Genomic DNA, 14214 nt, shown 5'->3' with positions numbered 1-14214 from the left:
TAGCATTTAATGGCCTTGCAGGTTCAAAGCCTGTCTGTTTCCTGCCTGAGGGAATCCTTTGTTGGGAGGTGTTAGCTGGCCCTGGTTGTTTCCTGTCTGGAATTTCCCTGTTTTCAGAGTGTTGCTCTTTATTTACTGTGCTGATTTTAGAGATTATATTGTTCTGTATTATTATACCACAGTAATTATCAAATATTATATTTATAATCTTATATTATCTGCTTAGAACTGGATTGTATGAGGCCCCTTCTACATAACTGTATAAAATCTACACTGAACTGGATTATATTACAGTGTGGACTCATGATAATCCAGTTCAAAGCAGATACTGTGGATTATCTGCCTTGACATTTTGGGTTATATAGCTGTGTGGAAGGGCCTTGAGTCTACACTGCCATATAATTCAGTTCAAATCCGATAATCTGTATTTTATAGGCAGTGTGGATGAGGTCTAAGTGCACTCTGCCTGTGCCCTGGGCGCCATTTTGGCTGAGGAAGTTCCTAGGTAATGAAGGGGGCGGGGCCTAAAGGTAGCAGGGGCTTAAAGGCAGCAGGGCCTACCTTTCTGACTAGCAGTTAGGGGGAGAAAGGCTCTTCCTCATCTTCTGTAATGTGGATGATTTTTCTAGGTTTTTTATTGAAAGACATAGATTGGATGACTATGCAGCCAAATTTGGTGTGGTTTGGTTCAGTGGTTTTGTTGTTTACTCCATGGGAGAAATGCACATTACATTTATATATATATAGATTTGGAACGATGATGCATATTCTCTGAAGTATCCTGTGGAGAACTAACACAATGTCTACCATAAGGAGAGTGTAGGTAAGTTTCTACCCTATCATCAAGTATAGAAGGATTGACTAAGTAAATCTCTCCCTGCTCTACTATTCTTTGGTTTCTCTTTATTTTTTTATACTGCCCACTGAAAATATAATGTGAATATATAATTGTCTTTGAGTTATTTATTTTCTGAATTTGGTCCCCATTTTACTGTGAAAGCATCAACAGAGCTGTTGCCATAAAAGCAACAAATAAGGACTGCTTTCAATTGGAACCTTGTGTCAATAGAGCAAGAGGAACAAAGAAGAGTAAGTTTTCATATCCCCTATAATCCTCCGAACATTCTCAAAATCTGGAAGGAGCTTTCGGGTGCGCTGGGAGAGGCAGAGCAAAGAAATTCACTAGCATGAGCAGAAATTGGGCTTAACCACACTTGATTTTATTGTAAAAGAGCAGAAAAAAGAAAAAGAACAGTCAAGTATGCCAACATCTCAGAGCCAAAACCATAAAAGCATTTGGAAAAGAAAACAAATAGTATCCTAGATTAGAAACAGTCCAGTGACAGTCACTGACTAAATACCAAAACGCCTACTGAGAGCTTTGTGGAAAATTCCAAGCTTCTGTACTTTCAATCACACTAAGCTGATTCACATATTATCCCACTAATGAATGACCAAATATACTTGCAACACCTCCCAGCTGTCTCATTTAATCATTTTTATTAAAATATTTTGCACAATAACATAAAATTTGGGGGAAAGGGGGAGGAAAAAGAAAGAAAGAGAAAAAGAAAAAGGGGGAATACTGGGAATGGAAGGGTGTTTTGGTTGACTTCCCACCTTCTTCATCATATTTTAAAGTCTGTACCTCTCCTTGTTTCTTACTTATTCATCCTCTTCATTTTTAGACTCAGAAGGGTAGGTATTTCTTCTGCATTCTTCTTTATAATAATATCTTCATTTTTTCTTATTTCATATACCTTATCAACAAAGTCCAATCTGTGACCTTCTTAGACTTGCCTTGTTGATGTGCCAGCTGATGGGTAAATTAGTCCATACTCATAATTTCTACAACTTTTATCAACCATTAATTTAATATAGGAATTTCTTTTACTCTCCAATGCTGCACATAAACTATTCAGGCCGCTGTTACCAAATAGTTGAAAAGAATGTCTTTATTTCTTTCTAAATTTATATCTATGATACTCAACAGAAAATATTACAGTTTCATCTGTAATTGTATCTTTAATATCTTCTGGATTGCTCCATGTACTTCTGCGCCCGGGCTGTGGCGCAGGCGGGAGAGCAAGCCAGCTGCAACCAGCTGCACTGAATCACTCTGACCAGGAGGTCATGAGTTCGAGGCCCGCTCGGAGCCTATGTTTGTCTTGTCTTTGTTCTATGTTAAAAGGCATTGAATGTTTGCCTATATGTATAATGTGATCCGCCCTGAGTCCCCTTCAAGGTGAAAAGGGCGGAATATAAATGCTGTAAATAAATAAATAAATAAAAGCTCTTAGTCTTCTTGCAACTCCATCACACGTGAAAGAAGGTGCCTGTTTCTATTTCACACTTCCAGCATTTTGTATTCATCTTTTTAAAATATTTTGCTAATTGGTCTGGGGTGATGTACCATTGGTACCATTGGTACCAATTCTCTTTAATGTCATAAGAGTACATTTATTTCAATTTACTGTTCCAAATCTTCTCCTAGTCTTTCATTCCAATTGTGAGTCCCACATTTGATGCCCACTTCACCACACAATCCTTGTTGCCCTTCTGTATATCATTCCAACAGTTTCTTACATAGTTTCACAATTACTTTATTTTGTATCTACATTATTCTGTCCCAGAATGAGTCTTTTTCCATAAATCCTCTCTTCTTATCTTTGTTGTACTGTTCTCCTATTTGCATATAATGGAACCATGAGACACTCCTATATAACGTTTATTTCTTCCTGAGTTTTCTTCATGAATTTTCCATTTTTTCCCCAATATTTCTTTATAGGTGGGCCATTTTTCTCCTACGGTTTCTGTTCTCTGGAATGCTTCAAGTGTTGAGCTCCATAAAGGAGTTTTTAAGTAAAATTTGTCTTTATCTCTTTCCCATATTTTAATCAGCGCCAATCTTATAAAGTGATTACCAATTTTTTCCAATCTTCCTTTTGTCATACCATAAGTATGCATGTCAGCCTTTTCTTAAATCAAATCCTTCCAATGATAGTGATTTCATTTTGTTGAGAGTTGTCCAATCTTTTATCCAAATTAGACCACTTGCTTCATAATATAATTTCAAGTCCAGGAGTCCCAAAGCCCCCCTCTTCTTTTCATCTGCTAGACTTACACATTTTGTCCTAGCTTTCTTTCCTTGCCCAATAATTTTTGTCACATCTTTGTTCCAACCTTTAAAAATCTGCATGTTTCTTAGAATTGATAGTGTTTGAAACAAATAAAGCATTTTTGTGGGGATAGTCATTTTAATTGCTGTGATTCTCCCCATTAATGACCAGTTTAAATATTTCCAATTTCCTAAATCTTTTTTATTTCTTTTCATTTTACTTCGTAATTGTTTTTCAGGAGTTGTGAATTTGTGGCTGTTATATGTATTTCTAAGTATTTAATTTTGCTGGACATTTGTATTCCTGACGTTTCCTTCAGTAATTCCTGTCTCAGCTTAGTCATATTTTTGTTAATGTAAATATCTTCTTATTCATCTTGAATCCTGATAATTTTCCAAATTCCTCTATTTTATTAAGCCATTTTTAAATTTTTTCCAGTGGGTCCTCGACTATACAAATTAAATCATCTGCGAAAGCTCTAATTTTGTAATTTTCTTTTTTTACCTTTGTTCCTATCTGGTTTTTGTCTTCTTGTATCATGTTTAACAATATATCCACTTATAGTATAAAGAGTAAGGAGGATAATGGGCAGCCTTGCCTCTTGCCTTTAGTTATCTATATTTTTGTCCAATTGTCAATTTATTATTATTTTGGTCTCCTGGTAGTCTTATATTGACTTAATTGCATTTATAAATTGATGGTCTATGTCCAATTTTGATAAATAACAATATTAATTAATGAGTAACCACTTCAGGGTCCTGCTTGAAAACTATGCTGTTTTCTGTTAGTCTAGCTCAGCCCAATTTACCACCATAATCCAACCTACACAACTGTGTTGAACTTCAGTTGGCTTTTGTAAATTACTGTAAACATTTATTTAGATTTTATGTCACTATATAATTCTTGTTTGATTCTGTCTGACTATATTGGCTTAATTTATCAATCTTATGCTCAATTTACTAATACCATGTTTAATTTGATGTTAGGTTTTTAATGCTGTTTTCATATGTGGGGTTGTTGGGATTTTATGCCAATATCTATATGTTTTATGAAGGCATTGAATGTATGCCATTGTTTGTTGGAATCTGCCCTGAGTCCCTTCGGGGAGATAGGGCGGAATAGAAATAAAGTTTCATTATTATATATTATTATAAAAAATCCCAATTTAAACTGCCAAATGCCTTTTCTTCATCTAACGCAATCAATGCCAGTTCCTTTTGATTATTTCTCTCATAATATTCAATTATACTTATAATGGTTCTGATGTTTTCTTTTAAATGTCTTTGTGGCAAGAATCCTGTGTGGTCTTCATAAATCCAATCTTTTAGAAATATTTTAGACAATCTGCTAATTATTTGTGAATATCTTCTAGTTAGTGTTGTGCAGGGCCGGTCGGAGATAAATTTAAATATTAAGCGGGGGCGCTGAAAAGCGCCCCCCACCGGCCCCGCCTCCTGAGCCCTGGCCCCGCCTCCCACCCAGCGTGCCCTGGCCGCGCCTCCCACGCTGCGTGGGAGGCGGGGCCAGGGCACGCTGGGTGGGAGGCGGGGCCAGGGTTGGCCCCGCCTCCCATGTTATTCGCCCTGGCCCAGCTTCGCCGCCCGGGGAGGGGAGGAGGGGATCCTTCCTTCCCTCCCCGGGCAGCGAAAGAGAGAGGCTTCGCCGCCCGGGGAGGGGAGGAGGGGATCCTTCCTTCCCTCCCCGGGCAGCGAAAGAGAGAGGCTTCGCCGCCCGGGGAGGGGAGGAGGGGATCTTTCCTTCCCTCCCCGGGCAGCGAAAGAGACAGGCTTCGCCGCCCGGGGAGGGGAGGAGGGGATCTTTCCTTCCCTCCCCGGGCAGCGAAAGAGACAGGCTTCGCCGCCCGGGGAGGGGAGGAGGGGATCTTTCCTTCCCTCCCCGGGCAGCGAAAGAGACAGGCTTCGCCGCCCGGGGAGGGGAGGAGGGGATCTTTCCTTCCCTCCCCAGGCAGCGAAAGAGACAGGCTTCGCCGCCCGGGGAGGGGAGGAGGGGATCTTTCCTTCCCTCCCCGGGCAGCGAAAGAGACAGGCTTCGCCGCCCGGGGAGGGGAGGAGGGGATCCTTCCTTCCCTCCCCGGGCAGCGAAAGAGACAGGCTTCGCCGCCCGGGGAGGGGAGGAGGGGATCTTTCCTTCCCTCCCCGGGCGGCGAAAGAGAGAGGCTTCGCCGCCCGGGGAGGGGAGGAGGGGATCTTTCCTTCCCTCCCCGGGCGGCGAAAGAGAAAGGCTTCGCCGCCCGGGGAGGGGAGGAGGGGATCCTTCCTTCCCTCCCCGGGCGGCGAAAGAGACAGGCTTCGCCGCCCGGGGAGGGGAGGAGGGGATCCTTCCTTCCCTCCCCGGGCAGCGAAAGAGACAGGCTTCGCCGCCCGGGGAGGGGAGGAGGGGATCCTTCCTTCCCTCCCTGGGCGGCGAAAGAGAAAGGCTTCACCGCCCGGGGAGGGGAGGAGGGGATCCTTCCTTCCCTCCCCGGGCGGCGAAAGAGGGAGCCACAAGGCCAGGGCGCACTGGTCGGGCGGCGGGGCACCGTCAGAGCGGTGCCCCGCCTCCCGCCCAGCCTGACGGCGCCCCCCGGGACCTGCGCCCGAGGCGGCGGCGTCACGTGGCCTCAATGGTAGGGCCGGCGCTGGTGTTGTGAAGAGGTAAAAATTAAATAAAAACATTGAAAACAACAGCAAAGGTTATAGTCAAATAGAAAAATCACCCTAAGACTAGAAGTAGCTTTTCTGTTTCCCAGAAATAATATTTAAACATTTACACTCCCTACCAACCTACAAAGACTTCATCTAGCTTTGACAAGCTCCTCTTTAATTGGGTCTCTACCACTGCTCTTGAGTGGCATTAGTGCCCTCTGCTCCCATCTATCTTTCCTTCTCGGTTACTGTCCAGCCATATCTGCACTTCCCAGCTAAAAGAAATTTGGAGACCTACATAAAGAGAACAGGAGGCAGGCAATTCTGCTCTGAAGCCATATAGGTTAAAAGGCTATGTCTAAAATGAGTGGATATTCTGCAAATTAATTTCAAAAAAGCAAATTAGACAACAAAGAACATTGTCCATAAGTAATGACTAAAAAGCTCTGTGCAGTATTTATCCTGATTAGGCAAATCATATTCTGGCCACATATAGTGATTAGTGTCTGTCTTCCCCTAATCACATTTCTAAGGGCTCCTCACTGTTTTGATGTGCCCATCTTGGAGAGACCTCACCTTATAAAGGTCATGTGACTTGATCCTATTTCCCCATTTGGAGAGTTTCTACCAAGAATATGTAATACATGGTGAACAAAACATCTCTACAGCCACTGTCAATGATTGGGTGAACTTATTACCTCTAAAATATATGTTACTTATTCTTTATTTGCTCTTCAACTGTCAGATTCCTTATCTTGATGCTAAAACTATTGCACAGCACTCTGGACTAGACTGCTGTATATTTTTTTTCCTCTCAGCTTCACAATCATTAAAAAACCAGCATACTTATTTAAGAAATTCACTTAAATCTAAACAAACAATCTAAATCTGTAGGTACATGTCGCTGGGATGCATGAATACAGAGGGCATGCAAAGGTCTACTTCTCACTCTGGTCTACAGTTCAAAAAAGATAAATTTTCAAACAAAGATTACCACAAACATTTAGAGTTCTCACCCATCCTTTGTCTGATCTGCCACTCCTGCCAACAGCTGCACTGTATTTGGATTATGCTGTGGGTCTGTATACAGGCCTAGGTATCTCTGCACAAAGTCTCCTGGTGTCATGTAATGTTCTCCTTCTTGTTCAACAGAGGCATACTGCGGGGGGGGGGGGGGGGGGGAGAGAGAAAGAAAACCATATATTAGTGTAAAATGTCTAGCATGTTTTACAGAAGCCAACAGTCCAATGTAATGTATACAGTAGAAAGGAACAGAATGTATGTGGAATCCCAATGTGCATGCATGAAGTGCTTCTGCATGGTTTGAATTTTTTGACATAAATAATATAGAGAGAGTGATATCGAAGTCCACACAACAATCCTGCCCTTCTCTCCCTTTTCTCTGCAGCCCTCTTTACTGCTCAAAGAGCCTTTACTAGGGAGCATGTGCTGACTACAACAGAAGATGAAAATCAGAACACTCTTGCATTGATGACTGTCATTTTTCATCTATAATAAAAGAGGATAAATATGTGTGTATATCTATCAAATACACAACTCCATGAGCATCATATATAGACAACTGACACTTGGCATTCAAATAAAAGACCCACAGAGGTTTAGGGTTATTTTGTTTTTCTTAAATGCATTATTAACTGTTGATTTAAATATGAAGCCTGCATTATCACCTCTACACATCAGCGTTTTAGTATGCAATGAAGTTTTGCATATATTAAAAGCACAAAAATAATGTTTAGAAATCTGCTTAGCTATTACTTGTGCTTGTGAAGCACTGGATCATTGAGTTTGGTGGTCATAGCAAGGGAAATGTGACTGTGACCTAAGAAATAATCCCAGTGTTGTTGAGCCACAGTTACACCTCCCAAAAATATCTCTAGTTTATCAAGAGCTCTGTAATAAATGTATTATTTTAAAAATCTTTTTCAAACTTCTGCAAATTTGAAGCATCAGAAATCAGGAGCAGACTGGGGGTAGCTTCATCCCCCAAAGATTTTACCATTTCTAACTTTTTAATAAATTGTATCTATTTCCTTTTACTTTTCTGTGTAACTTGTATCTTTCTGTGTACTGTATCTATTCCATATGTGTGTGTAATGTTTGTTTTTAAGATGCACAAAAAAACACTGAGCAAAATGATACCAAATTTGGCCACAAGACACCCAACCTAACAATACAATGTGTGGTCATCACTAAAACAACAACAACAACAAAAAACCAGCAAGGGCTTAAAAGCTTCAAAAGCAAGAAGACATTACAGCGCATACGACTTGAGAAACTGCAAGCCGCTTCTAGTGTGACAGAACTCTTTTCTGCTTGAGGCAAGGGTGAATGTTGCAACTGGCCAGCTTGAATAGCACTGAATAGTCTTACAGCTTCAAAGCCTGGCTACTTCCTACCTAGGTGGATCCTTTTTTGGCCCACTTGAATAGCATTGAATAGCCTTGCAGCTCCAAAGCCGGGCTGCTTCCTACCAAGGGGAATCCTTCGTTGGCCAGCTTGAATATTTATTTATTTATTTATTTATTTAAAACATTTATATTCTGTCCTTCTCACCCCGAAAGGGACTCAGGGCAGAGCACAACATATACACTGCAAGTACTCCATGCCGGGACATAAAATAATTATAAATATACACAAGCATTAAAACCTATGCCACAGCAATGTGTGGCTGGGCATATATATATATACATATATATATATATATATATATATATATATATATATACACACACATATGAATGAATGAATTTATTTATAAAATGTAACAAGATTTAACCCAGAGACAGTCACTTTTCCATAACGGTTCGGGACCTGCCTATCTTCGTGACCGTGTAGTCCCCTATGAATCCACCCGATTGCTGAGATCTTCCGGGGAGGCCCTTCTCTCACTTCCACCCTCCTCACAACTGCAGTTAGTGGGGACGAGAGAGAGGGCCTTCTCGGCCGTGGCTCCCCGACTCTGGAACTCCCTCCCCAGGGAGATTAGGTTGGCTCCCTCTCTACCTTCCTTCAGGAAATAACTGAAGACTTGGATGTTTCAGCAGGCCTTTGGAGATACAGTAATTAATTAATCAGCCCCAGTGGGTTTTTAATAATCTATCCTGTATTTATTACAATTTTACCATTTATGTGTTTTAAATGCAATATTTTATTCTGTATTTTTGTTTTAATTGATATATTGTATTACTGTTTTATCTTTTTATAGTGTGATTTGTATTATGTTGCCTATATTTTGTCCTATGTTGTTTGGGCCTCTGCCCCATATAAGCTGCCCCAAGTCCCCGCGGGGAGGTGGTGGCAGGGTATAAATAAAGTTTTATTATTATTTATTATAACCCTGCTGAAGCAATTCCCTGAGAACAAGAAGGTTGGGTGAATTCCTCTGGCTGTTTCCCAAGCTAAGTGATCATCAAAATCCATTATTCATATGTATGAAGAGATAGGTAGTTTCCCATGTCAGCCCAGATAAGTCTATCTAGTTGTTTGTCTAGTTAAATAGTGCACTTGAGGCTGAGAGATTACTGATGTCAGAAACAGAAGTTCAGAGTATTTACATTTGTTAAACCTCTTTATTTACAGCCCAACCCTTGATTGCCTTACAGCTTTGTCTTCGGAAGCTCCTATCTTTGTCAAACATAGAACTGGGAAGTTGAGCTAATCAGCAGCTCATTATCATTTCTTTAACATTGTCTTCACGGATGACACCTCCAACCTTGGGGCATCCCACCAGCTGATTGGCTCCTCAGCCAGCCAACCCCTAGCTATCATTTCCCAGCAAAAGGAAATCCCCACTTGGAAGCAGTCACATCATTGGAACTTCTGGCCAATCAGAGCGTGGATCCAGACCGAACCCCTCTTTCGACTAGTCAGGGGAGGGAGAGGGAGTTTTGAATAGCTGTCAAACTATATAAGCTGACATGCTTTCTCTGTATGTTTATGCTTGTATATTCTGAAGCATCCTTTCGACTGAATTGAATTAAACCTCTGTAGCTTGTCTTCAACCTGGTGAGTTGTTTTTCTGTCTTGGCTCATTCAGTTTAGCATATGCTCGCCGGGCATGGATCCTCTTATCTGTGGTCCTAGTTATCCACTTCACCAGTAAGGAAAATCATATGTGTAATATAGCAGAAGTCTAGTGATGGCCAAGTTTATAAGTAAATTTTAATGTGTGACTTTATCACACATTCAACTTGTTTAGAGTTAGTAGCCTCTATTTAAAACTAAAAATAATAAATCTTACTTTTTCCCTTTTATGAAAAGTACACATAACTAAAAAATGTGTAGACTGCTCTACCAACAGTCAGTGCTCTTAACATATATGGGGGTGGAATCTACACCTGTCCCACTGAAATCAGTATGAGTACTGTAAGATGTTCCCACTGGTTTTAACTGGAATAACAAACAACTAACTTAGCCTGTATCCAATTCATTCTCTACTTTGGGCAATTATACACATTCAGACATAGTACAGGCAGTTCCTAAGTTATTAACAAGATAAGTTTTTTAAGGTTTGTTCTTAAGTTTAATTTGTTTGTAAGTCAGAACATGTATATTTTAAAGTGTAACTCCATATATATATATATATATATATATATATATATATATATATATATATATATACATACATACATACATACATACATACATACACACACACACACACACACACACATATGCTTGTTTTGGATAGGATAGGAAAGGGTTAACACTTCTGTGGTGTTTATTTTGCAGTGTGTGCCCATGTTCAGAAGATTTCACCTCACCTTCTGTCCCTGTGATAATTGGATTTGAAAGATGTTGCTTGTTGTGGAAACAAGGATGGGAGAGAAAGCTTCAGTGGATACCACTTTTCCCCATGATAACTTTTTCAGGATTTCCCTTCTTGGGGTAGATTTATCTCACTTCCTGTTGTCTCACCCCATTTTTAATTATGAGTCATTTGTAAGTCAGAAGTTTGTAACTCAGGGACTGCCTGTATACATATAACTGGGAGGAGAGTGGTATTAATCAAGGTTATTCTAGGAAGATTCCAATTTCCGTTAATCTTCAAAAGAGTATTTCCTACAGTCTGTAGAAATGCTGTTTTGCAAAACTGCTCCTAAAAAGGGCTCATCCAGCACTCAGTGAAATTAAATAGACATTTTTGATGCAAATGGGGGGTATCCACTTCCATTCAAGGCCACCAGGCACCAGCAATAAAGCACAACTACAGCATCATAAGGATGACTATGCTTTTAAAATTTGTTTGAACATATGCAATCATTTATAATGAGTCAGACAGTTGTTCTGACTAACGTCTGCTCTGAGGGTTGGTGCCAGGTTGAGGGGGGCAGGTACTTTATTGGGTGTGGAGGAAAGGGCAGTGGCGGGCAGGGGGAAAACAGTGACAGTTGTATCTACCTAACTCAGTACAGCTTCTCAAAATGGCAAACCTTTAAAACTATTTTAATTTTTATGAATTTAAAAAATAAGAACCACTTCTGTCACAATAAACCCTTTAGTATCTTTGGGCTCTTGTTCTATCATGGAGAGTACATGATAAATCCATTCTGGAAGCCAGCCTGAGTCCCTTTGGAGAGAGAGGGCAGGTTAGAAATAAAGTTTTATATCATCATCATCATCATCATCCACCTTTGACTATGAACAGTCCACCAACACTTTAGAAGTCTCCAAGTTTTACCTAACTTATTAACTGAAAATGCCAATGATTGAAATTGGAGCCTTCCTACACCTAACAAAGAAAGTTCATGCAATGATCGGCAGTCAGCAGTATTTTGCAAATGTAACTTCCACATGTCTGTAAGACTACATATTACTGAAAAGGCACACTTTCATACCCTCAGTGTCATTTTATTAATCCAGATTTGCAGAGTATATCAGGGAGATCTGAAGTGTTTTGCATTGATTTTTGGATGACCAGTTTTCTGAGGGTGCTTCCAGGCAGGTGTTAAACCTGTGCTGAAGCAGGTTTTAAAAACCGACTTTGGTGTGCGTTTAAATTCACACACACACACACCCCCCCACACACACACACACAAACCCTGGCTTTTCCTGGGTGAGGTGTTCTCCAGCCACCCCAAAGCCTGCCAAAACAAGCCTGAAAACTTTTTAAAACTTCCTGGATCACAATTACTGTGGTCTTTCCGTCCTCCTGACGCACATAGAAAGGAGACTGGGGGATGGGGGCAGAAGTGATATTGCTCCTCAGCTCCCCCCATCTCCTGGACCATCTTTTCTACATGCCAGGAGATCTGAAGGACCACAATAATGGTGGCCCAGTAAGTTTTAAAAAAGGTTTTCAGGCTTGTTTTGGGAGCGGTGGTGGTGCTCTCTTGGTTTTCCAGGCTCATGGAGCCCGGGAAATCAAGATGGCTATGTAGATTGTGCAGGGGGATTGTGTGACGCAGTCCCCAGGCCCAATCCACACAGGGCCCACATCTGGTAAGACCCGGATCTTACCTAAGAAACTAATGAAGTTTCTGCAGTATAACAACTACTGTACTTCCAAAGTAAAAACCACACAATTAAACAGTAAATAACACTTTCAAACCAGGAACAGAAAATGTTTCAAATGTTGTTACATAGTGTTGTTCATGAATATTATTGAGTTGCATCACTACAGGAAAAAAAAATTGAGTGTGAAATAATCAACACTACTTTTCTTATTTCTTGGATCCAAAGAAGAGAAATGGAAAGAAGGTTACACAAGAAAAGCATTCCGCCAACCCTCTCTGCCCAATCCAGTACTTTCATCCAGAAAATGCTTTGGTGGAGAATCAGAGAACCCTGCAGTACAAGGCTGGAGAGACCCAGGAAGCTTGCAAAGGGGGCAGATAAATGCCTCAGACTAGATCATCATTGCACAAGCTCTGCTCCACTCGCAAGCAGTAAATCATGTTCTGTGTTCTTCCATGAAGCAGCTTCCACCTCTTTGTGTTATGCTACACTCAGTAGCAGAAGCCCACCAACCCCCCCAGGGACTGCGACTGGGACTGCAAAGAAAACTGGGAAGATCGTCTGTGCACGCTTCCTCCTCATTGCTGCCTACATTGCACACATGTTACATTTACAAACACTGCATATGAAATTACATATTTCCAGCATACCTTTTGGCAAATGTTCAGTTCTTGCTCAAATTTATTCTTGTAAAAACCTGAATGAAATAAATTATTTCAGATGTACTTACTCAAATCTAATGCCTACAAATCCTGCATAGAAAATTAAGTGTGTGAAGACCCAAGTTTGAACATTTGAAGAGGCAATGTTACATGATGCAGAGTCATACCATCGTCCCTATCTGTCTCAGTAATGCCTAGAGAGACTGGCAGTAGCTTTCTAGGAATTCAGAGAAAGGTCTTTCGCAGTTCCAACAGTGCTTGAACTACCCAAGGACATATAAATGAAAGCATGTGCTGTATCCCATTTTACCAGTCTTTCATCAAAAGGTGAAAATATATAAGACTACTACTGACCTCTGGCCACCTGGTTCATGTGGAAAAGTGCCTTCCAGGAAATGTGTTCACTACTTCTACATGTAATTTTTTAGTTGGTTAGCTAGTACAGTATTTCATCCTTACCTAATGCTAAACTCCTACACTAATGTATCTACACTCAGTGATGGGCCCTCCCCAGAGAGTGTAAAGCACACACAACAATATTCAAATAATTTGCTAAGATATATATACATGAATTAGAAAATGCACATAAAAGTGCCATCTGAACATTTCAGACCAAACATATTTTTCACATTTCTCAGAGGCACTGTCAAAGCAGACTCTAAAGATTTAAAGATAATTATACCCAAACGAACTGAGGATTACTTGCTAGAACATAAATAATCCAAACATTCAGATGCATTAAAAAATGTAATATACTAAGTATATTCAAAAACAATCTAATGCATCAAATAATCCAAACTACGCATCTGGAAAAAGACATGTTGGCTGGGAAAATAAGTATATATTTTACACTATTTATTCTGCTGCCAAGACCCAGATTTCCAAAGAGTTTGGATTTATTATTCATGTTCTAAAAGTCCTGAATGCTTCTGGTTGCTAAGAAATTACGTATGCATTTCACTCACACTTATGTACATAAATACCACTTACATATCAACCACAAGCCATCAAATGCTATCATAAACACAGTCACCAGGAAACTGAGTGCTCTAGATGATTCAAAAAATCTTTGGAAGTATAGAGATGAATTGATTTTTTTTCCTTGAAATATCAAAGGCTTTTTCTCCTTTCTTCTGCCCTACCTTCTTATTCCTTTGCCACCTTCTTATTCCATTCCTTTCATGTCAAATCCACAGTGACAATACATTTCAGAATGAATTTTACTGAGTCTTTATAGATTTATAGTCAAAGTTATAGTTATAGTCAAAGAGTGAAATTGTCTTCACAATATTACCCTACTCGATATTAGGA

The 14214-nt window shown here is 40.3% G+C and overlaps 1 protein-coding gene across 1 annotated transcript in view; it reads right to left on the bottom strand.

Annotated features, from left to right (window-relative positions):
• slc25a12 (solute carrier family 25 member 12) overlaps positions 1-14214 on the bottom strand; it is a 99428-nt gene that overhangs the window by 69449 nt on the left and 15765 nt on the right. Inside the window, exon 3 of the mRNA XM_062964448.1 lies at positions 6781-6923. Within this exon, the coding sequence (XP_062820518.1) occupies positions 6781-6923 (143 nt within the window). The remainder of the gene's footprint in view (positions 1-6780; positions 6924-14214) is intronic.

Source organism: Anolis carolinensis, chromosome 1, assembly GCF_035594765.1.
Source record: "Anolis carolinensis isolate JA03-04 chromosome 1, rAnoCar3.1.pri, whole genome shotgun sequence".
Taxonomy (NCBI): domain Eukaryota; kingdom Metazoa; phylum Chordata; class Lepidosauria; order Squamata; family Dactyloidae; genus Anolis; species Anolis carolinensis.
The sequence above is the reverse complement of the archived record's forward strand: the minus strand, read 5'-3'. Positions and strand labels throughout refer to the sequence as shown.